The sequence below is a fragment of the Gymnodraco acuticeps genome, unplaced genomic scaffold (assembly GCF_902827175.1).
Source record: "Gymnodraco acuticeps unplaced genomic scaffold, fGymAcu1.1, whole genome shotgun sequence".
NCBI lineage: Eukaryota > Metazoa > Chordata > Actinopteri > Perciformes > Bathydraconidae > Gymnodraco > Gymnodraco acuticeps.
Genome location: NW_022990295.1, coordinates 6,343,956 through 6,370,066, shown reverse-complemented (window position 1 = coordinate 6,370,066; position 26,111 = coordinate 6,343,956). Strand labels below are relative to the sequence as shown.

General features: G+C 40.8%; 3 protein-coding genes across 3 annotated transcripts; 2 read left to right on the top strand and 1 right to left on the bottom strand.

The window, feature by feature from the left end:
- Positions 1–5,619: 5,619 nt before the first annotated feature.
- On the top strand, positions 5,620–8,239 carry arf6b (ADP-ribosylation factor 6b). Its single transcript, XM_034222332.1, is given in 3 exon segments — positions 5,620–5,769; positions 6,020–6,866; positions 6,868–8,239. Coding segments are annotated over 2 exon segments (528 nt in total). The 5' UTR covers positions 5,620–5,769; positions 6,020–6,671; the 3' UTR covers positions 7,201–8,239.
- Positions 8,240–15,777: 7,538 nt separating this feature from the next.
- vcpkmt (valosin containing protein lysine (K) methyltransferase) lies at positions 15,778–17,534 on the bottom strand. Its single transcript, XM_034222331.1, has 5 exons — positions 17,263–17,534; positions 16,958–17,071; positions 16,785–16,857; positions 16,528–16,647; positions 15,778–16,404 (listed from the first exon to the last, which is right to left on the bottom strand). The coding sequence occupies exons 1-5, from the start codon at positions 17,517–17,519 to the stop codon at positions 16,300–16,302; spliced, it is 669 nt and encodes a 222-aa protein (XP_034078222.1). The 5' UTR covers positions 17,520–17,534; the 3' UTR covers positions 15,778–16,299.
- Positions 17,535–18,092: 558 nt separating this feature from the next.
- msh4 (mutS homolog 4) lies at positions 18,093–26,037 on the top strand. The gene is made up of 20 exons (XM_034222105.1): positions 18,093–18,326; positions 18,793–18,966; positions 19,049–19,212; positions 19,332–19,442; positions 19,932–20,047; positions 20,131–20,304; positions 20,394–20,566; positions 20,682–20,749; positions 20,894–20,968; positions 21,063–21,127; positions 21,215–21,384; positions 21,690–21,826; positions 21,932–22,035; positions 22,238–22,362; positions 23,972–24,172; positions 24,283–24,401; positions 24,495–24,623; positions 24,822–24,996; positions 25,078–25,166; positions 25,441–26,037. The coding sequence occupies exons 1-20, from the start codon at positions 18,125–18,127 to the stop codon at positions 25,636–25,638; spliced, it is 2,769 nt and encodes a 922-aa protein (XP_034077996.1). The 5' UTR covers positions 18,093–18,124; the 3' UTR covers positions 25,639–26,037.
- The last annotated feature ends 74 nt before the right edge of the window (positions 26,038–26,111 follow it).

The window sequence follows — 26,111 nt, the reverse complement described above, 5'->3', positions numbered from 1 at the left end:
GGTGCTGTCTGTAGTCTTCACTGCTGTGCCGTTGATGTGGAGTGGTGGGTGATGTTATGGAAATAATTATCATAGATGCCAAGATGTGACATACAGGACAAACCTTGACGTCTGTTTACCTCCTTTAAGGACACAGGCTGTTTCAGCCAATAATGTTATTGTTCCCATTCTGTGACCGGTCAATACTGGGTCACAGATGGTCTGTATTGTGGGTACACTGGGACACTTCCTTCTCTGTTGTCTGAGGATTCCAGGGCATGACATATCCAAGGCCATAAGTGGCGGAAGCTGGTAACTTAGTGTGCCCAAACTATCTAAAGTTATCTTATCAAAACATGTTGATGACTCTCTGTGGAACCAGTTAAATGGGCTGGCAAGAGAGAGGCTCTCCAGAATTGACGTGGCAACTCTACCGTGAAGTCAGAACCTCTGGCTCTTGGACTTGTGATGTGAATCCTCCGGCCGTAACTCCAAATAAACCATCAGTGTTTGACATCAAAGCTCCTGCTCCTACTGTGTCTCCTTCCTGAGTCGGTGACTCCCACTGCATTGCTGCTACACAGAAGTTTCCTCTACAGGTGACAGTGCTTTTTGTTCCTGAAGTCGACAATGATCTCTTTTGTTTTATCGACATTCAGGATCAGGTTGTTGGTGTTACACCAGTCTGTCAGATGTTTCACCTCCTCCCTGTAGGCCTGTTCGTTGTTGTCCCCCATGAGTCGCGTACTTTATGATGTGGTTGGTACTGAACCTGGAGCATAAGCATAAGCGCTATCGATAAAATTAGTAGTACCGTTGTGTACCCTATGTGGATGTCAGTTTTACACACGTTCTAAGGCCGCCGTGCCTATGTTTTTTGTTTTCACTGCTAATTTATGCTTATGTTCTATTAGTGCATTAAAAAATCATTAAAATCATTAATGAAGTTTCAGCTCAGACCCCACGCTTAATATGTCTCCCCCTGGCCCACCTACATTTCTCCAGGCCCACCCACACAATAATTCCTGGCTACGCCACTGGTTTCCAGTAGTCCCTCGTTCTTATTATACATCCATGTTGTAGTCCGCTATATAGAAAACTGTAGTTTCCATAGTTTCCCCACAGCAGCAGACGCACATTTATGACGCTGGCACATCATGAACACGTTGGATAGTGAAAGTGCAGTCGGATTCTCTAAAGTACCGCAGGCCGTTTCTCAATCTCGAGGAAACTGGCTTCCAAGCCAATGTTTCAAGGATGCTACGTCATCGAGTGCCGCCGAAGGACTGTTCCAATCTCCAGTATACTTGGAATTCCACAGAGGCCGCGTCCTTGGTTTGGGGGTAATTTTGAGGCTGCAAATGGGTAGACTTTGCGTCCTTAAAATCCCCACAATGCTTTGCGCACGGACCAATTTCCCCAAATCTGTGGCTGAAAATGTAAGTCGTACATATGACGCACACCTGCACACTTGCTAGCCTGTTCCACTCTTCGTTTTCCGAATGCAAGGAAGGAGTCTTGCCTAGCTTCTGAAGCAAGTGACTCGGAAGACATGTGCTACCAAGCAAGCATCCTCGCGATTGAGAAACGGCCGCAGTCTCTTCTACTAAGTCCTTTTGAATTCTCCTATCCACTATCCCTTAACCCCGTGACGTTTCACTCAGAGGTCAAGGAATAGACGATAGGGTTAGACGTTAGGAGCTGATTTTTGGATTATCCGACCGCAACCCAGGAGTTGTGTTCAAGGGTGGAGAAAAGTCATAATGATTGATTGGTTCTGTAAGGCTGTGGCCGTCAATACCAGAAAATAAAGAGAACGTTTTCGACATTGAAGTCTCGTGATCTGTGATCTTGAATAGCGGTGAACGCTACAATATGAACAGGCTCGTGCTTGGCCCACTGGTATTGTTTGTTTATTTATTTAAAAAATTAACTAGCAACGCCGTGCTGTCATAGCTCCTGCAGCAAAAAGATCCTGGCACCGCCCATGCCTGCCCAGCTGTGTCTTGTCCTGTGATTACCCCTCTTTGTATTTAGTCTTGTCTTGCCCTGGGTTCCTTGTCGGTTCATTGTCTTTCCTGTCTCCCTCCATGTTGGTCACAGTCAGTTTTTGTGTTGTTGCTACCTTGTGCTACCTGTTTGTTATATCTCTCAGAGGCTCCGCCCTCTACTGGACTCTATGGGTACTACCCTCTATGCCAGTGGTTCCCAAACTTTTTTCCCAAGAGCCCCCCCCAAATGACTCCTGTTGGAAGTTGCGCGTGAAAATGAATTCTTCATAATGATAAATGAGGGAACATTTTATTTATGGTATTATTTCCACATATTTCTCTCCATTCTTCCTTCTGCCAACGGTGTCGCAGTTTCTCCCGTTTTTGTGCTTAGTGCGTACGCATGGGTTAGAGTTTGCGTGGAGGACCGCACATTTTCCCGTCAAGTTAGTATTTTATAAATCGCAAACATTGCGTAGAAACTGGCGTACGCTATTTTTTTTTGCGTATATCCCTTTATAAATGAGGCCCCAGGCGAGAGAAAAAGGAGAGGAAGCTGATCTCTGAAGCCACAAGCAGGTCTTTTAATGGACAAAAAGAAAAAGGTCTCACCAGCCAACTTGAAACTAAGGTACACATATATCCTGGAGCACATCTCCTAATTAACGAAACACAGAGACATAGACACCATGCTGCACACATGCAGCCAGAGGAGAAGGAGAGAGCGACTGCAGCCTTCCTCAGGTCCTCTAGGCCCTGATTGGGGATTGAGAGCACCTGGGGGAGCGGCTACACCTGGAGACAATCAGAGGGAGAAAGCGAGAGACACACACACACACACACACACACACACACACACACACACACACACACACACACACACACACACACACACACACACACACACACCCACTACGGCACGTAACTATAATAATAATTTAAAAATTACACCGAAGATTTCTCAGGGTGGGCCTGGCCTTATGGTGGTTACGCCACTGGGTGGCAGTGGCACCATAGTTTGAATCATATTCCAGTGTAATCTACACACAGTATAGGACTTTTCCTCATTTTAGACCCCTCACTGTATTTTTGCCCTTGAAAAACACCGATGGACAGCGTTTACTCTGACGTCAGTGTTGTGGGTGTGGCCTCAAGTGCAACAGGATTTACACTAAAACTACAGATTTAGTTTTTAATAATATTATATCTTAATAATGTTTACTACATCAAATGTGCAAATATGCATACAACAAAGAATATCCTAAAATAAAGTAGTGTAACCTCAGTGGTTAAAAGTAAGTAATGTAGAACAATTACGGTGAATCGTACTGGTTTTTATTTAATGCAAACTTATTCTTCAATTTCATTATATCAGAGGAAAATATTGTACATGTTTTTATTTTCACATAAAATCAATGAATTATCATTTGATACAAATATTAAACTTTATATAATGATACTATTTTAGCTTAATGCTTATCATTTTAACTTGACTTCACTATTTAGTGTGTCTTTTACTTGTAGTACTTGAGTATTTCGAAACTGTGTTACTGCTACTTTTACTTACAATAGTCTATCTAAAGTGAAATATCTAATAACACCTTCCCCCACAGCTGACATTTATCCTCTTCATTTAAATTGCTTAAGATGTACCATATTTGTATGCTAATCAAGGATCCAGCCTATATTTGTTAGCTTGTAACCTTTGCTTGCAACTGACATTTCTGTGCTGTATCTCATGAAGTTAAGCTAAAGCATAAACTTTATAACACGTTTCATTAAGGTAGACCTCTATGAAAGTTTATATTTCACAAGCGAAATATATATTTAATGGATAGACTATATGCAATAATTTCATAAATGGTTGTAGTGGATAATGATTTTATCCTCTGATTTGGAATGCGATAAGAGCAACGGTTAGTCAAATGTTCAGCTTCTTCACCTAACACTGGGCCTCAGGTCACATTACAACAGCTTGTTCTGCCATCTCTTGGTTCAGGGCACAATCTCAGATACCCATATCTTACAAGAAAGTCATCGGGACCGGTCGTTCTAGGGACATTTGTTAGATAAGAGTTGCAGTGGCTCCAACTTTCTAGGAAATGAGTGTTGGGGGCTAAAGGGAAGCATTCAGACCTCATCAAAAGAGATTAGGGGCTCCTTGACTTAAATCAGCAGGAGATGCTTCTGCTGTTTTACACAATGAGTTGCCTGGGACTTAAGGGACCCACCACATAAGCATGGTTGCAAATGTTCCAATAGCATCATGCCACCGGATTTGGCAGAATATATAATATAATATATAAGATTTACATTTAACTTGTTACAACTAGGTCTATTTCAATTAAATAGATGAATGAAATGCAAAATTGGACTACTCTTTAAGTTTGTAAAAAATCTACTTATTGTAAATCCCAGCTAATGTAGTTAGAGTTGGGGCCACCTAAGAAGGTTAGAATAATGAAATACTGATTACAGAGTATCACATTTTTAGCAGTGAAATTATAGGACCACATTTTTGGCATATTTGGCTTTATATATGGAAGTAAACTTACCAATAAAGACGCCAATGTGGCACTGTAGAGGAATGTTTTTGTTCATTATTGTTTGAAGATAAAAATAACAGAATGCCAGCTCTTGCAGTTATCCATAAACGAGCTGGTTAACTTTTGTACTGTAATGAATGACTAAGTTAATGTAAAAAAGACAGCAGCTGAGAAAAACTCTTTGTCTATTCATAAGAACAAAATGTTGCAGTGGAAGAATAGCATGCCATACACTCCTCCAAGGACAATTTCTAGTCACAGAGCTTCAAGATCATATACAGCCTTCATCCTCTCTTATCCTTCTATCAGAAAAAAACATTTAAAACCTTTCTTACAATTTCATAAATATGTTACAAGACCTATTTCAGTTGGGTAAAAATGTGAAACTACACTTCCATTTATTTAGTTTACATGAACGTATTGTAATACCAACCAGGCAATAGTTAGAATTAGTTTGACCTACTGTACAGGTTACAATAATCAAATGCTGATTACAGAATGTAATTCCTTTAGCAAGTATATAACCACATTTAGCATATTTATTTATTTTTATCTGGAAGAAAACGTTACCAATAGAAAAACACCAATGGGGCCCTGAGGAAGATTGCTTTAGTTCACTAGAGTTAATAGATTCAACTATTTTCAATATTATTTAAATTATTGGCAGAGAGAACACTGACAGGTCAGGTAAATGGTTTGTTTTATATGCGTTTGCCACAGAGACTTGTCAAAAACAGACAAAAGGAAATCATTTAAAAATATTGCTAGCTAGGGTGCTGTTACCCTTTACATACCTAGAATCACTATTCTAAACAGATACAACTTAGATGCTGAACATGTTATCAAAGTGATGTTTTTCAATATAAATATTTCAATATTAGTATTTTATTTGTAATGTCGTAACTCCAAAAATACACCAAAATATTAACAACAGGCACAACTTAAAAACAAAAAATGAACTAGTGCATTCAGAAAAAAAATATTATGAAATGTTAACTTATGGTGTACAATTAACTAAAGTAAAATGTATTTCACGTGAGTTTGTATTTTTAATAGTTGTTTCTGTATCGTGAATGTCTCAGACAGTGAAAGCTGTTGTAACATACGACAGCAGCAGCTGAATGGAGCCGAGAGGAAGTGGCGGTTAATGCAGCTCCACACCTTTCCGGTGTAGCAGCACTGCGACCAGCTCGACTTTAAGGAGAAAGACGAGAGCTGGCTGTATTTATTGATACAGGAGGGGGAGATAGGAGGTACATTTCTTATATTTCAATTAAGTGTTTATCCCAGCGAGACGTGAGGCAAACATTTTGTCACTGTCGCACGTATTTTGTATCTATATATGGTTAGTTTTCCACAGCTAACAACCGTTATCTAGTTAGCTTAAGGCTAGCTTGCTAGGAAACCAGCTAGCTAACGTTAGCTTGCTAGCCCTCTTTAGCAGCCATGAGCGGTATCTTGCTAATTTGGCACGTCTGACCCACCTTCTAAATCTCTTTTCAGGGGGCTACGAACTGGAGTTTCATGGGTGGATACATGTGTTGCTGAGTCACAGAAGATTTATTTTCGAAAACGTCCCTTACAGCTCGGTGAAGTTGCCCGGCGCGACGCTTGATGGACTAGCCGCAGAAAAGCTGCTTTTCTCCCCGGTAGCGGTGAAGAGAACAAGGGCGCACCCGATGAGGAGGACCGGACACCAGAAAGAACTCACAAGTAACGTGGCCTTTTCGAGGCCTTGTATACACAACGTGTCTGCTCTTTGTGGTTTTTAACCTTCGCAGCTTGTGTTTGCCAATCAGCTTTATGTTGATTTAGTCAACAAAATGAACGTCCTGCAACAGCTGCTGCCAAGTTCTTAGTGTAACCGTGCCATGTTGTGTATAGGCCCTGCAAACATTGTGATACTCTGAACATAAACGTCCCAGCACTTAACAGGACGCACAGACTTTCAATGAAAACCCCTATAAGTACTGTTTGTTAGATTTTAAAATGAGTGTGCGGTTTTGACTTTTCTCTCCGATATATGCTCTTCACTGAGTCATGTCATCACAAATAAGCCCTTAACGCGAAGCTACAGTTAAAAGTGAATAGTCATCAGCACCGAATCTGACATTTTTCTCGTTAGAAACTAAGTATTTATGCACACGATTTCAAAATGGGGAAAGTGCTGTCTAAAATATTTGGCAACAAGGAGATGAGAATATTAATGCTTGGACTTGATGCTGCTGGAAAGACAACAATCCTTTACAAACTGAAACTTGGACAGTCTGTCACCACAATCCCCACAGTCGGCTTCAATGTGGAGACTGTCACCTACAAAAATGTGAAGTTCAACGTCTGGGATGTTGGAGGGGCAAGATAAGATTCGTCCTCTGTGGCGACACTACTACACAGGCACCCAAGGGTTAATTTTCGTGGTGGATTGCGCGGACAGGGATCGCATCGACGAGGCAAGGCAGGAACTCCACCGCATCATTAATGACCGGGAGATGAGGGATGCCATCATCTTGATATTTGCCAACAAGCAAGACCTCCCGGATGCCATGAAGCCACATGAAATCCAAGAGAAGCTCGGATTGACCCGCATCAGAGATAGGAATTGGTATGTTCAGCCCTCCTGTGCGACCACAGGTGATGGACTGTATGAGGGCTTGACATGGCTAACATCAAATTACAAATCTTAATGATTGAGTGCTGACTGTTTTAGGTCAAAACTATAATAACGTTGCAAGTAACAAATAACTTTTCAAAATGAGTATGGTTAAGAAAAAGTTGATTATTTCCCATTTATTTTTAATACTACGTTTACCCCATGACTAATTTATCTTTAACTGGGTTTGCTGGCTTAAAGTTTGCTTGTACTCTGTAGCAGGGCTATTTCACCTTCATCATCTTGGGGCTTGCTTGATGAATTCTGAATTGATTGGTCCTAATGTTAAAGCCACAGAGATCACCGCCTTTGCCTATTCTTTTCCCTGTTTTGTATAATTTTTCTAATGAAGTTTGTGTCTTCATTCAAGGACTAAAGCTTGTTTCAAGGCCCTTCAGTCTCTGCTGCATCGAACTTGGATCTTGTTGTTCTTCTGAGGGGAGATCTTAAATGTCATGTAGCATACTTGAAGGAATTTGGTATTTGTTTTAACACAGTGCTGTGATAAGTATTTCTTCTCAATGGTATTGACTGCTGCAATGGGAAAAAATCAACATTGGTTTAATTTAATCGTCATCTGTCTTGACAAAGAAATAAAATAACTTCAGACATGTTTTGTTACCCCCCCCCCCCCAAATCCCCTTATGTGGGCTATATAATTTTCTGATTGACCTTCCGTTTCATGTCTTGATACCTAATTGTGCTGAATATTCAACAAATACGCCTCCTGTAACTCTTAAACATGCTTGTTGGAATTGCATTTTTGATTTTGGGTAACAAGTAGTCAGTTGACTCAATCTTTCCAAAGGAATGTCATTCAGCTCTGAGCTCTCAATCTGATACCACAGTTGATTAGTGTCAGTATTGGGACATTATATGATAGCCTATATCTGTAGCATGAGTACGAAAGTACAGTAACCCCACACCAGAGTCCATCTGTCGTGCAGTCAGAGGGAGCTGTTACTGGTGAATTGTAGAAGACACCCTGCAGTGCAGCTCTTATTTTGACTGGGGGAACCATGTACAGAACAATGTCATTGTAATGTCTTATTAAAAAAGTGATTTTAAATCTGTTATGTCTGTTTGTTTGTTTTTTCAAGGATTAAAGTCAATTATCTTGGCTAGGCCTGTGAGATGAAACCATTTTGTTTTTGGTGAAAGTTTAAGTTACTTGTAACTATAGTGGTTAAAAATAAAAACTGAGAAGTATTGAGAATGCTCCAAGTAGAAGTATGTTGTGTTCAAATTATCTTGGGTTTAGGACAATTTAGCAGATTCTTCATAAAGGGTTTATGTCCACCCTCAGACAAAGTTGCTGGCCTCAGTTCCCCTGCCAGTAAATGGGGGGGTGGGAAATGTACAAAACAGGAAGTCCGACTGCTGGTCTCTTTAGAACAACAGCCACATGATAGTTTGCATGGGAGTCGGAGGGGCAGCTGCGATATACAGCCCACTTGTGAATTCTTTTTAAATGTTGGGTTTGAGCCATAGCTGAGCTGTCAGCTGTAACTTCCTGAATATGCATTTGGTTGGGACTGGCATTTAAAAGCGAGCCCTGAGAAGGGAAGGCTTTTCAAGTGGACTAATGTAAATAAGATTAACTTGAGACTCATCTGTAAAGAGATAATAGTAACTAATAAGACCGTTTATTGCTCTTATCAAAAGGAGAAACCCACAACCATATGTTGCAGTCTTTCAGCATGAGTATAATGAGTGTGTAATAAGGATAATAACCATCATATTGGTGTATGTAACCTCTCAAAAGTGAGTGTGATCCGTGTCCAATCTATAGTTTGTTATATGCCCGAAAGATGACGCCATATCCTTTGGTGTCTTTATTATTCCCCTTTTCTACTCTGCAAAAACGCTGATGTAATGTAATTCTTGCTGCTGCTGAATAATCATTTCTGTCAAGCTATTTAAGTCGAATAGGCCTTTTAAAAGATAGTCAGTTTGACATTTCATTAGGAAGTCAGACACAGTAATGTTTTAGTTTCCATTAAGTTGATTAACACTTGTTAGCTCTCTTGACAAAGACAGTATTAATAGTGATATATAGTCTGACTACTGTGTTTAGGGTTACTGAATACTGAAGCTTTGATTTTTAAGGATTCTTCCTCTCAGCATACTGAAAGGCACTCTTTCCAGTGTTTAACACCTCCACATAAAGAAATCTGGCACAATGTAATGCAACCTTCCCTTAAAAAGCACAGGTTACAAGAATAGGATGCACACTATCTCTCAAGCATACAAGGTAAGTATTTGCAGCATTCTCTCATAACCTCACCCTATCGTACATGTGTCTAAGTGTTTGTATGTATAGTCATTTAGCGTGTGGAAACTGGTGCTTAGCAAGTTGCTGTCGAGGCCTCAGGATGTTTGCTTTAGCACCACAGAGGTTTCCGTCACACAGGTCAGGTGACAGAAAGATACAGCTCCTCTGCCACAGAAGATGTTCCACATCACCCACACACTTCTTGCAGCTGTGATTTAACTGCTCTATCAGAGTAAACAGCTATTGTAATAATCAGACACAAACACTTCAGATATCCAGGCTTCTGAGGGTATTTGTAAATATGTTTCCTTCAGTGAGAGCTTGGTCGAGGGCCTCCATTATATGCTGATGGCAGTTTAATTGGGCTATAATGGCCATTCTGGTTCCCACCACTTCATTACAACCATATGATTCTCACAGCTTTATTAGAAGCACTGGGGCCCCTGGGGCCAGGACAGCGAACGTTGGCAATGTTCTATGACCTCTCCTCTGTAAAAATGAGACCTCCTGGCCCTTCCCTCAACTCCCTCTGTGCCTGGCTGGAATTCCTTAGACTTCCTGAGAGGAAAGGTCATAGAGAGAAGATCAGTTATGGGTGCCACGTATAATCAGTTTCATTATTGTGTGTTATGAGATGCAAGACAGCATTTAGAAAGGTGGGGTTTGAATATGATTGTGTTCACAACAGCACAGCACCACGTTCATTTAGCATCTCACAAATGAAACAAAAAGCTTATTTCAGATCCATACCGTCCTGGTGTCAGAATCTATCATGTACAGAGGATAAGCTGTAAGAGAGTGGTCTCTTTAAGGTGTAAAAGGACAGCCTTAAACCTGCAACCTAGTTACAGGAAATGGCATCCTGCGTTGATTTAAATAATTTTGTTATCAGACATAATGCTTACTAAATTCAGGAAATATGGAAAATATGCATATTCTCTATGAATTTCCTGTAAAGACATAAGACTGAAATTAAGGAATGAAATTAATTAGGCTTTTTCACTAATATTATTTAGTTATTTTATTTTTTTATTTGATATACATATAAACACACAGTATAGAGGCCTATACTTTTCGAAATTATTATGATCATATTTTTGCTACGATTATTTGGGGGTTAGATGATTAGTTAGTTAGATGATTAAAAAAAGGCCTAAATGCTTCCATTAGTTTGCACAAAGATATCTTCCCTTCCTGTTTGTTGGGGCAGTTCCTATGAGGACAGCATGATGGGACCCTGCTAGTGTGGCCTGGTGTTTTTGGTTTCACATAGGTTGCTGACTGTGCTGCATGTTTCCAGTCACTTCCTCTATTCTATATAAAAAGCGGAAGAGAGTAGAGAAATTGAAAGACACCCCGCGTTTGGTGAGCTCAGTTCTGCAATAACGGATCAGACCTTATTTTAATCCTTTTGTCGCAATAACAGCCCGGCCTTCATTTGTCAACTTGAGAAAGATTTAAAGTAGCTTAAGGATAACTGTGGTGAGTGGAAGGCTATATTACAGCTGCATGCCCGACATGCCTACAAACCTATAGCCTGAGTAATGCTTGTGGTTTTCAAGGGTGTGGTTTCTTCTTCCTCACTTGTCGTTACTTCCTCTTCACTGCAGGGTCACATTTGTGCAGGTAGTACGAATATAATACTTCTTTCTGACTGTGGGTTGTGAATAGTCATTGCAGGCTTACATTTGGCCTACAGTTAGCCTACAGTTGAACAGCCACACCCAGCTGGATAAGCACTGTTGGATTTGTTATGCCTTTAGACACATATATTCATGTGCACATTGGTGAACTATGTAATTAAGGTGGTTCAGTTATCTGCCAAATGGTAGGAGGGAACACCTACTGTAAGCCACACCTCACACAATACAGTGGCTGCTTAAGGACAGTAAAACAGCCTATTTGGTTATGAAACCTCTATCTCTCTGTCCTCTGATTAAATCCTTCAATGGGTAGCCTTTTCAAGAGAGCTTTTGAATAATGAACTCACGCAGAGCACAGTGTAAAAAATAGCAGGAAGTGGCTAAACTTTTTTTCAGGTTTCCTGCTGAGGCTAACGCTCACAGACGTACTCTTTTTTGTTTATATTGTAGGCGTCTCTTGTGTTTTTATTGTGTGCCAGGGAAGGCTTTGGTTATAAACTATTTGAAAAAGGGTTGTGCAGTGGTGTAGGCCAGTGGAGGTTGAAAATGTGAAGCTGTGAAGTCCAAGGTGCACTCTGGGCATTGGTCCAAAAATACATTCCAGTCATATCTGAAACTGAAGGTTACTTGCTGTGGTGAAGTTACAAATTCAAAGAACCAGAAAATGATTATGTAAAGCTGAAGGTCCACACGACAAAACCAATTTGTTTTTTAAATGAAAGACAAAGTGCTCATACAAGCATTAACTACATGATTTAACCATTAACAATACAGTACAGATGTGTTGGTTCGGCCTTACTGGCCTATAATCGGTTTCTCCACTTTAAAAATATACAATCTAAGTCCCATTACATTTAAGCCTCTAGCTTCTATTGAAATTACATTATGTGAAAACCTGAAATGTGTCCACACGGTTCCTGTTGAGAATTGCAGGATGTCGGACACAGCTGTGTGAAAGTGTGAACCAGTCTGTCCTTGGACTCCACTGCTGTGTTTTTCCAGCTGTAACACACACAGAGATAATAAGGATTGTAGCTGAGTGTGGACTATCTTGCCTTCAGACGTAAGCAATGCTACAGTATAGAAAAGGGAGGGGGGCGGCAGACGTTATATATGGTGCTGCAGCTTGAGGTCGATTGGCTGCCAGGAACAGAATGTGCGTCAGTTCCTAAAACAAAATTAAATTAATTGGATTTTTTATTATTCAGAGCGTGGACCTTTGCTAACCATGTGGCATGTGTAATTTGGCTTAACATAACCTCAACACCCACAGAAACAGGTGACTCTAATACCAAGTTGAACATAGACAGGAGTCATTCACCCAGCAGCAGTATCCAGCAGCCACACATGTATTCATTCACAGCCTTCACACAAGGACTGACACAATGATAGAGATCCATGTAGAGCAACCTCAAAGGCCTCCTTCAGCAGCTTGCCACCACACTGCCACACTCCATGACTGACTACATCTGTATGTCTGACAGGAGCGCTGTAATTACAGTGGAGACAGTGTTTGGATTAGACAACAGTTTTGGAGGAAACCTCAGATCTAAGGCAAGTCAGGCGCTGCTGCTCACACTAGATTCAGACTACTGAGATATAATGACTCAGGAAAAGACCGCACACACACACACGCTTCACCCTCCCTTCTGCAGTTCTCCCCTCTGTGCTGGTCCGCCACCCATCTTAATGATGACAAATACATCATTGCACTAGAATGCCTCAGGGACAGCAGTCACCGGCAAGTTGCCGCATAACCTGTGGTATTTCAAGTGAGGGATCAATACACTATTTCATTTTTACTGATACCATGTTACCTCCATTAATCACTGACCATATACCCATAGTTTATTGTAACAGTTAAGCCTAATACTGCCTACAAAGACTACAACAGGTTATAAATGCTCTTTAAATATCCAGCTAAACAATCATTGGTGTGTCGAATATTGCAGTATTGTCATGAATTGAAGGAGTGGGGAGTGTGCATCATTTTCTCACAGTACTGGTTGTGTGTCCCTTCTCAACTGCAGCACAGCTGTCCTAACAGCACCCCCATCCATCCTCCCATCTCCTGCAGGGGGGTGGGAGTGGTTAGGGTGAGGGGGGGTTGAGTCAGCATTGTGTTTCTATAAGCTAGTTGTCCTGTCGGGCTTTGCTTCACTGGCACCGTACCACCGCTTGCTTCTGAATCCATTGAACAAGAGTGGCACAGATTATTAGCATTGTTGCATCTCATTATTGAAGAAGCTGCAAAACGAATCACCTGCTTTGTTTTGGAACAGAGCCCTTTGTGCAGCATAAAGGCCCCGTTTGTAATGTGATCTGTGTGCCTAAAATGGGCTGTGAGGCACCTTTGCAGGATCAGAGAAGTTACACACTCATGCCGGATTCTTCTATTATTCTATTTTTAATCAGCCCAGTTTGATGTCTATTCTTGAGCCACTCCCTAATAGTTAGCGAGAAAATGAGTCTTCCTTTTTCTGGAACAGTGTCTCTTGGCTCCAGGCAGTGTGAGGATGGAGACACAAAGGATCTTCTGTGTCACTTGGCTGTGATGCAGCAGAGTGGTGCACACACCAAACAGGCTGCCTGGAGTCAGACTCTCCTCCACCCAGCTGGTTTGGAGGGGCGCTGCACTGCTCCCTCATGTTTTCAAAGAACCAGGTGCATTACGGAGTCTATGCAGATGTTATTTACCAGGATATCTGTGTAGAAATTAAATATGTCTGGTTGTATATTGCACATGAATTAAGATCATAGACTCATCACATATACAAATACAACAGAGCTCCAACAAATGTCATCATCATTCCATAGTCAATAAACTGCCTGTGTCAAAAACAGGGGGCTTTTTCAGCTATTTATGACGACTTTTCAGCCTGCTGCAGGTTTTCCACACAGGTAAGAGTTATTTCTACAAATAGCACCATCTGTTGGCAGAACACGCCCCCATTCTGTCTTGGTGCATGCAGTATACGCCAGTGATGCATTTTTATCGCTTTTATGGAATAAACTGTAACGGTTTCACTGTGGGCTGTCCTCATTTAGCCTCCTGTATTCCCCTGTAGTGCTAGCCTAATTAGCCAACCACAAAAATGATATAACTACAGTATTTCAAGTTAACATTTTAATAAAGAAGATAGGACTGGTGAGACTGTAAAACATATTATAAATGGCTTGACTGGGAGAGCTAAGGGAGGGGAGGAGGATGAAATGTTGACACAGAATCCCCCTCTAATCTCCCCAATATCCCCCCTGAATACTGTCCTCGCCACATGGGGGACATGAACTTAATACCAGCTTTAAAACAAATGAATTAGCCAGACATATATCCTGGTCTGATTGTTGCAGCCCAGCTGGACTTGGAAGAAGTGAGAGGGCAGATAAGGGCCACAGGGAGTGATCATCTTAAATGACCTGCTTTAATTTAAGTATCTGTAAAAGAGAATGAGAATAAAGATAATTAATCTTACTTTATCCCTTTTGTGTTAGGCCATATCATTGATTTATGTCAACAGGGATCCAGGGCTTAGATTATTTAACCATGATTCATCCCTCTCTGTTTCGCCTCCTTACATTCCCAAGCCTCTACGGGGAATTTGTTGATAAAGAATATATCAGTTGGGACAGGAGGGACTTTATTTGTGTCTGTACGTGTTTTCAGATGAACAAACATCTCATAATGTTGTACTTAAACAATGATTATTTACCATTAATTACCTTTACACACTGCTAAAGCATCTGCTGTTTGAAGTATTTATATATTATTATATAATGATCTTTTTACACAACGCACAAGATGGATAATGAGATGTTCGATTTTAATAAAAAATGTAACCATTCAATTCAGGAATATTCATGGCTCGCAGATGTTTGCTGTACAGTGTCAGCAGATTTCATACAAACAGGTTAGCCTATAGCACTATTATTGAACATTACATTAATGCATGTAGTACATAACCAAACTTGAGTCCACATTGTAATCTTTTATAAAGTAATTTTGGTATTTAATAGGACCTTCAGTGTCAACCTCACCCGTCAACTTCAGTATTAACATTTTTATTTGGTGTGAGCGTTGGAAGCCACCCTGCTCATTACACTGCATCTCTCCTGTGTAAACAGAGTGCAGCATGAAAGGCTGTGAGGGGCCCCTGCATGCCTGTGGGAGTGCGGGGCGTACTTCATGGTTTATGCTTGAAAAAGAGCCGTAATCTTTCAGCTAATCTGGGGCTTGGGATGGAATTCCCCTCGCAGGCAGGGCAGAAGCTTTTTAGGAGATGTTTATAACTGGGCAAGCTACCGAAATATATGGATAAGGGAGTTTTAGTCATTATTTATTTTCCCACCTCTCTAAATGTAAAAAGTTATAAAAATGTAAAAATAACATTTCAAAACCTAAATTAACTCTGTTTTAATTTAACAATCTTGGTCCTCACTAGAAGTCATAATCTAATAGGTTGTATTGCACAGACTTAACATTACTCAAAGTTAAATACTTTGCATTTACTCAAGGCAACTATTGCCCCCTAGTGCTCCAAATCAGTAATGTGTGAATTTACATACCTCAGCTGCTCATTCGGGGAATGTTAACTATATCAATCTAATTTGTGACTCTGCGTATTATCCTAATGTTATAACCTACAAACATGTATAATGAACCATTCACATCAGAAAGGGACAGTCCAAAGCAAAATCACAGCAAGTCTAATGTTTTTTTATTTTTGCTGCAGTTTACTGAGCTTTAAACTCAAACTTTCACTGTCTTTTACATAGATTAGCGAGACAAAAATCCAAACAATCACCAAGAAACCATGGTTTAATTTAGGTCAATTTGTGATCTAGTCTAGCTTAAACAACTCATTTTATATTAAGGATAGGCTGCATAGTCTGTCATGTCTCTGCTTGCCCATGTCTGCCATCTACCTTCACAGCCCTACAATGAAACACACCTATGAAACTCCTGATATTATCTTCATGTGTTTTGAAGTTTACGAAAAACAGGTTTTTACAATGGTTTCGCTTTGAAAAAAAAAAAGTGTTCTCCAATCATCAAGTACATTCTTTACTGATATATCCAAAACATATATTTCCTTAAAAAAATGTTACAGTGAGTGCAGAAATGAAGATACATTAAATATAAAACAGGTACAAATTGAAGTCTGATTTCCATAGGGTATTAGGGTACAATACTGATTACTGTAGTGTAGACACAAACTCAGGCTTTTCTCCGGATGTGCAAGATGTGGATGTCTGGACTACTAAACTCTGGGTCTTGCTTTTCTGAAGGGATCTCCTCACAGTTGAAGTTTCTTTGCAGCAACTAGAAGATAACACGAACAACCATGATGATTTACTGAGAGGCTATGACATACATTTCAACGTATTATTACTTAATTACCTGTTTATAAGTATTTACAAATGGAACAAACAGTTGGTCTCTCACCTCAAAAAACTGCTTCTCCACTTTTGGGTTGACTCCTTCTGTGCGTTGCTCATAGCAGCAAATAATGCAGGTTTCTGGCCCCGAGAGCAGCTTCAAGCTCTCCACCAGAGGAACAATAGACTGTGTGGAAATGTATTATAAGTCACTAAGAGAAATACAGTGCTACAGTTGTTTGTTCTGTTTTGCAATGACAGTGATACAGCACAATTTTAGAAATATTCATGATTAGATTTAAGGGCAAAGTAAAAGTAAATTACCTGCTCATAATAGATGCAATCAGCCATAAGGACATAATGTGGGGGAGGTCGGAAGTCAGACACATCTTCACCCCTTTTAAGGAGAGCAGAAATCAAGCAGTTGTCTTGCAATGTGTTGAACATCACATTGGGTTATATGACTGAAATACAAATAACAAAATTCAAGTACAAACCATTTCAGTACCTTGGCAGTAACTGATCCACTTTTGATTAGAGCCTGGTTTTCCTGGATGTTCAACCTCAGGAGGGTCTGCAAATCCTCCAGGTCTGTCACAGTAACGTCAGCTCTATGGGATTTATAACACAAACAAAACAATCTATTACTATTCTGTTTGTTATTAGTTCATAACTCCAAAGCAAGGGTGGGGAGCAGCTAGTTCGTTGTTGAATAGCAACACGTTGGAGGTACAACACTTGTATAATAATATTTAAATAATTAGGCATCATTATAACTCTGATTCTAAGTTTATTTTCTCACCCCAGTGTTGCTGCCATCAGCCCAACAACTCCTGTCCCAGCTCCTAACTCCACCACAGTCCTCCCAGCCCACACGTTCACTCCTGAGGGCGGATCATAAAACTGCTTCGTCTCTAAATATTTTGCCAGGACAATAGCTGCATCCCAAACAACACAACCAACATCTCCCAAGTAGCACTGCTTCACTTTTAGGGAAAAGCCGTCGTTTTTCTCAATTTCTCTCACAAAATAATCACCCTCTTCTGAATCAGCCGCCATGTTGGCAGCGGCAGGAACAAGTAGGTGATTTCCGGTATGTGTTATTTTCAGAATAAAAGCAGGAAAAAAGTGCCCTTACTGAATGTTATTACAAGATAACTATTTATGTAACAAGAACCAGTGATCATGTGAGCCTACTCACTTATTCTCAATATGGCAACACTTTAATAAAAAAAAATATGAATGCAATCAAAACCAAATGGGTAGGCTATTTGACAAATATATTTTCAATCACTTTCTTTATTTTCTTTCTTTACCTCTTTGTATTTGTTTGACTCTGTATATGTACCTATGTCCCACCGATGTCAATGTTTTGTGTGTATATAATATTTGATGTAGCCTAGATATGTATTTAAGTCAGTCAGTAGTCTTGGTTAAACAATCCATCGTGACTGACACCCGATGATGCTGCATGCTAGGCTAGGACCTAACATGACCGCGCGCTGATTTGGCTCGTGCATCGTACTTTCGGTGTGGCGGGTTTTGGAAGCTTCCGGTCGGACTTCTTCCACATTTATTTTTGCTACTCCTAGCATAACGTTTAAAACATGTATTAATACGTTCGGTAATTTAGGTCTCTTCATCTGCCTTTGCCAGGTTTTTAAATGTTTTCTAGCAGCACAGACGAGGTAGGTGACACCCCAGAATGTAGAGAAACATGGGGGGTGTCCCCAATGGACAGAAGCGAGCCGAATGAAACGACCTCGTACTGTCCCCCTTCAACTTCGTCCAGTTCATCCCACCAGAGTTTAGGTGAAGGCAGCTCGAGCTCCGGCCATGGTCTATCGCTCCCTCGGATGGCCTCAGGTGATGCTAGCCGTAGCAGTTTAAGCTAGCACCAATGTTAGCTTCTTTTACAACAATGGCCTTACAAATGAAGTTAAAGACTGTCAACAGTCAGTGGACGTCTCTTAACATAGAAAAAACACTAAAATCCATTGAAAATAAGTGTGTGCTGATTTACCTGTGTAGTTTTACAATTCTGCATTGATTTGGAGTCAATGGGTTACATTATATGGAAGCTTATGAAATACATCGAGACTTTTCAACAAAAAAAGCTGCATTTGAATACAGTATTGGTATGAAACAGAGTATGCCTTAAAATAAAATACAAAAGGTCTTATTTGTCGAGAATAGTAATAATATCTAATATGGAATGGTATTCTATAGGTCACATGAATGTGAAGCTATTGTTATTGGACAGAAGACATTTCAACAACAACAATGCTGAATTTCCATTCAAATATATATACTTATATTTGTCTTGAAAAAGGTCAGCTCCATCACAGCTACACGTTAGACAGGACCAGTTCATCACTTCTTGCGACTACCTCGGACAGCTCCTCCCTTCGCAGCCGTGGAGGAACACCGAAACTCAGGAGGACCCCGGGGTCTGTTGGGGCCCCTGGCACACACCCAGCACGGACACCACTGACTGATCACACTGGTACTTTAACCTCAAATACTGTTTGACCATGTCAACATGACTGAAGCTGTGATTCTAATTATAATGAATGTTTTGGTTGCAGTAACAAGCTGTTCCTCTGCAACGTCAACTTGTGGTGCCTCTGTGATTGTTGCGGTGGTTGAAGGCCGCGGTTTGGCCAGGGGAGAGATTGGCATTGCTAGTCTCAACTTGAAATGCCCAGAGCTTATCCTCTCCCAGTTTGCAGACACTGGGGCGTATGCCAAGGTAATGTTGTCAAAAGCTCTAACCTACATGCTTAATTGGCTGGAAATCATGGCTACACTCAGCACAGACTCTTAAAATAGAAGAAACTCTTGTCTCGCTCATATGTTACTCTTTTGTAGGTCATTACCAAAATGCACATATTGGTGCCACTGGAAATACTGATGCCAGACACAGCCAGTGAGAAGGGGAAAGGGACCAAGCTGTTCAACCTCATCACGGAGAACTTCCCGGTACCTGTGCAGAATAGTTGTTATGAGTCAAACACCATTTGTTCAAACAGACCCACTTTGAAAGAAGATAGTAGATCACTCATGCTCACAGTATTCACTCACTCATACTAGGCACGGGACGATAGGAAGATTTAATGCGACATTTAGGCCAGAATAATCGCGATTCCTAAAAATATGCTTAAATGGCACTAAAACATTGTATTCCCAGGTTTTCTTAGAAAACAAAACGCTTTAATGTATCCACTAATGTATTTCATTTTACTACAATGAGTGCAAAAATAAAAAGCCTTTCCAAGGATGTTTACAATAGCCCGAAAGATTTATTCAATTGCGATCCATAATCAAATCTTATTGTCTCACCCCTTGCTGTCTCTTCTGTATGGTGTGTACCATCTATTCACCTGTGTTATTAAAGCTGCTATTGTGACATACTATTTGTATTTATCATATTATTATATTTATTACAATATTATTATGTTTGTTTGTCAGGGTGTAGCTTTCACTGCTATCCAAAGGAAGTACTTTAATGAGAGGAAAGGACTGGAGTACATTCAGCAGCTGTGTGCTCCAGAATTTGGCACCGTCATCATGGAAGTGCAAACTAAGTACGCTACTGAGTACATTAATGTATAGAAGCAGATGTACTGTAACAATATTTTTTTATTACCAAATGTCATTATGTTTTCAGGTATTATTGCCTAGCTGCAGCAGCTGCTTTGTTGAAATATTTGGAGTTCATCCAGAACTCTGTCTACGCTGCCAAGTCTCTCAAAGTGACTTTTAAAGGGAGCGAGCAGACAGCAATGATTGACTCAGCATCTGCCACTAACTTGGAGTTGGTGGTCAATAACAGAGACCACAGGTAAGAGGGCGAGACTTTCAAAGCATCTTTTAAGTGTGTAGTGCTTTTATTATGTGCATTAAGTGATCTGTCTGTTTATCTGTGTATAGGAGCGAGCATACTCTTTTAGGTGTACTTAACCACACTAAAACGCCTGGTGGAGCTAGAAGGTTGCGCTCCAATATTCTGGAGCCTCTAGTTGATGTGGACACCATCAACATACGCTTGGATACTATACAAGAGCTGCTGCAGGACGAGGAGCTCTTCTTTGGCCTGAAGAATGGTCAGGAATAACCACAAATGCTTTTTATTGATACATTAAAGATTCATGTGCATACTGAAGATGGGCATATAATAATAATATGACACAGTTTTTCAATATCTGCTCTTTTGCACAGCCATAGGTCATTTCCTTGACATTGACCAGCTGCTCTCTGTTCTCGTCCAAATCCCAAAGCAGGAAACGGTACTTTCAGTGTTTGTGATTGTATAAACTGATTTCATAGCAGTGGAATGCTTGTGAAAATGTTAGCAAACTAAATTGCCAAAATATGTGAGAAATGTTTGTCTGCCTTTTAGCAAATCAGTTCTTGTTTCTGTATTCCTGCAGATTCAGGTTGCTGAAGCAAAAATTACTCACGTCATTCAGCTGAAACACACGTTAGACCTAGTGCCACGGTTACGGGTTTGTGAAATTGGTTTGAAATCATTCTATACCCATTTAGAAAATGATGAAGTAGGCAAATATTAAGTTTCAAGCATTTTCCCCTTTCGATTAGTTGGTGTTAAAGAATTGCAAAACAGCTCTGCTCAAGGCATACAGCACCTCCCTGGAAGACAACAGGTACCAAGTGTTGTGACTATGTTTGATATACATTTGCCATCATGTACTACAGACTTCTTTCACTCAATATTTTTGAGTTATCCTCAGGTTTGACATGATCCTAGCGCAGATCAAGACAGTGATAAATGAGGATACTACCTACCTGAAGGGCAGCCTGAACATGCGCACCCAGAAGTGTTATGCTGTCCGCCCCAACATCAACGAGTTCCTCGACATCGCACGCAGAGCTTACACTGAGATAGTGGACGACATTGCAGGTGTGTCATTTGGCTGTTCAGTTGATATATTTGGCTTACAATTAGGGCTGCAACTATTCATTATTTTCATTACCTCTCATTATCATAATTATATGGCAAATATTTCTCTATTTGTTTCGGTCCATACTTTATAAAAAGCATACTAAAACATGTCCATTCCAGATTGTTTTGACAGTCCAAAACCTAAATATATACATTTTAATATGATACATATATATTCTACATATATGAGAGGCTGAATAAAGTATTTTCTGCCATAATCTTTTTCCATTTTTTAACAACAAAACACTTTGAATGTTGCACAGGCCTGGTGAACCAGACGGGGGAGAAATACGGTTTGCCGATGCGTACCAGCTTCAGCACAGCTCGAGGTTTCTTCATCCAGATGAAGCTTGAAGGGGTGGTATTGCCTGAAGGGAAACTCCCCCCTGAGTTCATCAAGGTCCACTCAAGTTAGAGAGTTAACAGGCTAACTAAGAACAGAGAAAATGCTATATCTAACTATTGAAAGAACACAAAAGCTTGATTTCAACATCTGCCTCCGCAGGTCACCAAGCACAAGAACAACTATGGCTTCACTATTGCTGACCTGATGAAGATGAATGACCGCTGTGATGAAGCCCTGAGGGAGATCTTCCATATGTCCTATGTGTGAGGAAATCATGATCATATTACTAGTACCAAACATTCACAGTAATGTATTGTTTTGTGGGCACTGTCTAAGTTTTCATTTTAACAGCTTATTTAGATCAATTATTGTGTTCTACCTTTTGTCCACCAGAGGGTACTGTTTGTTAGCAAATGTTCCTTCAGTACTATTCCCCTGCAGCATTCTAACCTGTCTTCCACACAGGGTTACATGTCAGCTGCTAAGCACTGTCCACGAGCACATCCACTGCCTTTACAAGCTCTCTGATGCTGTCTCCATGCTGGACATGTTGCTGTCACTGGCCAACGCATGCACCATCTCAGACTATGGTTAGTATGAATCACTGAACCGACTACCTATCTCCAGTGGCGGCGCCAGGGTATGGTTGGGGTAGGCTACAGCCATACCAAGAAATGGCTTAGCCCCACCATGAAAAATGATAAGTAAGTAAAAAGTTAAAGTAAGCTAAATAAAGTCTGCCAACTCGCGCGGAGTAAATTGCACAGACTGCAGTTAGTAAGATTGATTTCAGTAGCCACTTGTTTGGAAATACCGAAGACCAGAAACGGTTTGGAAAACTTTTGTCACGTAGTGATCGTCTTCTCAATAGAACATCTTTAATAATTTCTTCTGGCCAATCAGAATCACCATAACGGCGTGGTGTTGCAGGAAGTCCCGATACATCGATACAACATTACGTGTTGATAGAAATCAACACGTAATGAAATAAGACCCCACGGTTTGATGATTGATAGATGTGTGGGCTGTCTTTCATTTTGACACACAGAACAATGGGGGATATCCACCCTTATCCACAATGTAAAGTAATTCACAGCCTCTTCTCTCTTCTCTCTGCGAGGAGCAGCAGGTTCAGCTTTCAGAACAAAGTAACAAAAAACTAAAATGGCATTCATATTTTTAAATATGTCGTGTAGTAATAGATGTATTTATTTTCTTCTCAAGAGAGTACCAGAATGTGTATTTTATGTTAGTATTTCAAAAAATCTCCTGGGGGAGAATCCCCCCAGACCCCCCTGCAGGGGTTGGGTTTGTCATGTCAACTCTTTCACTTGTGGGGAAATTGCAGGATTGGCTCCAGGTCGCCCTTTTTATTTACTACAAGACAAATGTGCCTTTTTATTTCATACAGTTCAATTTGGATTGAGACAGGGAAATAATCTAAACCTCACGTGTGGCGTTTCACTGTCACGGGGGGCGATATAGCGTGTATGTAATTACATTGCAAATACTGACTTGAGCCCCACCACTGTATGGGTTAGCCCTACCATAGATTACCCAACAAAATACTCTGGCGCCGCCACTGCCTATCTCAATTCAGTCAAACTGTCAAATGAACCTTTCAGGATGCTGATCTGTTGTCTTAAGGAGTGCTGTGTGCACAAAGTCAGCACCCAGCCGACGTCACACACAACAGTCAGACACTGCTCCACTGAGCTGGCAGCTCTGCTGGCATCAGGTCTTTTTTTTGTTGTGGGGTCGTGGGCAGCACCAGCCCGATCAGCCACGTGGGTGGTGTGTGCTGGGCCTCAGCTGTCTGAAAGTGTATCTCCATATACATGTGCTGACTGCCTGCCCCCCTCTATCCCAGCCAGCCTGTACTCAGTTTACCCTTGTTACATAAGTGTGCACTGGTGCGCTGTATTAACCCAGACAAATCCCCCCAGCAGAGGAGCTAACTGGCTGTAACCAATGCACACTCCTCTTTGAAAAATCTGCTTTATTATCCTGTCACAAACCTTTCAGTTAAACAACCAGCTTACGTAAGAATTTAATTATGTAGATTAATTCACATTAATTAACTCACAGTTTACTGGCATCATCCCATGGACATGCATGAAAGAGAGTTATTATGTAAACAACATACTAACAAGTAGAGGTCATTTTGATTGTTCCTTTTCTTTCTGCTGCGTCTGCCAGTGCGCCCAGAGTTCACAGACACGCTGGCCATCAAGCAGGGTCGTCACCCCATTCTGGAGCGGATTGTTGGACAGCAGCCCGTATCGAACAATAGCTACATCTCCGAGGGCAGCAACTTTGTCATCATCACTGGACCCAACATGAGCGGCAAATCCACCTACCTCAAGCAGGTGGCGCTGTGTCAGATCATGGCTCAGATAGGTCGGCAGCAAACCTCTAAAGCCTCGCAGGAACCTGGAATGTGGAGCTGCACAGTGCCAGGATTTGATTTGACTTTTTGAGTAACGCCCTTACATTATTTTGTATTCCAGGTTCCTTTGTCCCTGCTGAGTATGCATCTTTTCGTGTTGCTGATCAGATCTTCACCAGGATAGGTGTGGATGATGATTTTGAAACAAACTCTTCCACCTTCATGTTGGAAATGAAGGAGGTATGTTTGTATTTTAACATTAGGGCTTCTCACTTTCTTTAAAAGCGAAATAAATAATGAAATAATGATTGACTGCATATTTACTCCCCAAAGATCGCTTACATAATCCACAATGTAAGTGACAGGTCCCTGATCATCATAGATGAGTTGGGGCGTGGAACCAGTGCTGAGGAAGGCATCGGCATCTGCCACACAGTTTGCGAGTTCCTCCTTAGCCTCAAGGTAGTATGCATACAGTCCTCCACTGACATTCCTTCCTCTCAAATGGAAACCAGAAAAATCTGATTCCTATGCGCTTTATTAATAACTTGCAATTGTCTGTGAGATACACCTCTTAGGTCAACAACAAAGAGGTAAAGTCAATACAGGAATACCGTGTGTTTAATTCTTTAAGGTGTGCTGTTTCCTCTGTGTTTGCAGGCGTTCACTCTGTTTGCAACACATTATCTGGAGCTCTGCCATCTGGAGTCTCTTTATCCCAACGTGGAGAACCAGCACATGGAGGTTCAGCACACACGCAGTGGGGACACCGGGGCAGAGAGCGTGGTGTACACGTACCTGCTAAATCGAGGGTGCTCTGAAGAAAGACACTATGGTACTGAGTCTGTAAAATCTGAATACAATCCTGATTAAACTGGTCAGAGACATTTCTCACTGCTTGATTTTGCTTCCTTAGGTCTGAGAGCAGCAGAAATGACTGCACTTCCTTCAAACATAATTCAAGAGGCAAAAATAATTGCCTCCAAAGTTAGCCAGCAGCTTCTGGTATGGTTCACGATGATTTGCTTTTGCCATCTTCAACGTTTTATGTGTCCCTTTAATTTACAGTACATGATTTTATACAGCACAAGCTACATCTTGCAACAGTAAAACAAGCTTTCATTTACCATAAACAAATATTTGACCCTGAGAGAGTCAAATACTTTGGCTTGGCCTGACATGAGAGACAGCACAAATATTTTTGCGTCCAATAAATAATCCTGCTTCACATCAGAGCAAAGAGACTATACCCTAATGATGTGGTTTATTATTGCTCCAGGCCAAACATCACAGTGATCCGGAAACACAGAGGCAGAGAGCTGTGTACCACCTGGCCACCCGCCTCATGCAGACTGCCAGGAACTCCAGACTTGACCCTGAAAGCTTGAGAATGTATCTGAAGGGCCTGAAGAAGCAATATGAGGCAGAGCTACAGGCCGCAGGGCCCTCAGAGTCCATGGACACAGAGGAGGAATGACGGATTCATCCTGACGCAGTAATAGCTACAAAAGAAAATATCAGTGTTTGATTATCATTACTTCACATATAGTGTTTAAGATTGACTTATTTGATATTAAATGGTTTTCCTTTGAAGCCAGTGTTTTTTTGTTTTTAGGTCTGTCAATCAATAACAATAATAATCCACTTTGTGCCCAACAACACCCTTTAGCTGTTGTAAAATTACTGTAAATGATGGCCTCTGGTTTATTGCTTAATAATAACAACTGTTCATTTTGTAATACATGTAATATAAAATGTTGTAGACAAAGGTAATTTTATTTCAATTCTGTAAGAAATACGGTTTTTTCCCTATTATAATAAATGAAAATCAATTGTCGTTAGGTCACAAGAAGATACCACAGATAAATGTAACTGAAATGAGTAGTGTGGCTGGTTAAATACCACTGCTGTGCTCTGTAGTGCTGTTTTGTGGACTTTGGGGAAGTGCAA

Coding starts and splice junctions, on each gene's coding strand:
- msh4 (XM_034222105.1), top strand. CDS start 18,125: ATGTTTTCTAGCAGCACAGACGAGGTAGGTGACACCCCAGAATGTAGA. Junction 20,305..20,393: donor GTCAATAACAGAGACCACAG/GTAAGAGGGCGA, acceptor ATCTGTGTATAG/GAGCGAGCATACTCTTTTAG. Junction 21,128..21,214: donor ACCTCCCTGGAAGACAACAG/GTACCAAGTGTT, acceptor AGTTATCCTCAG/GTTTGACATGATCCTAGCGC.
- vcpkmt (XM_034222331.1), bottom strand. CDS start 17,519: ATGGCGGCTGATTCAGAAGAGGGTGATTATTTTGTGAGAGAAATTGAG. Junction 16,648..16,784: donor ATTGCATCTATTATGAGCAG/GTAATTTACTTT, acceptor ATTTCCACACAG/TCTATTGTTCCTCTGGTGGA. Junction 16,405..16,527: donor TGGAGAAGCAGTTTTTTGAG/GTGAGAGACCAA, acceptor GTTATCTTCTAG/TTGCTGCAAAGAAACTTCAA.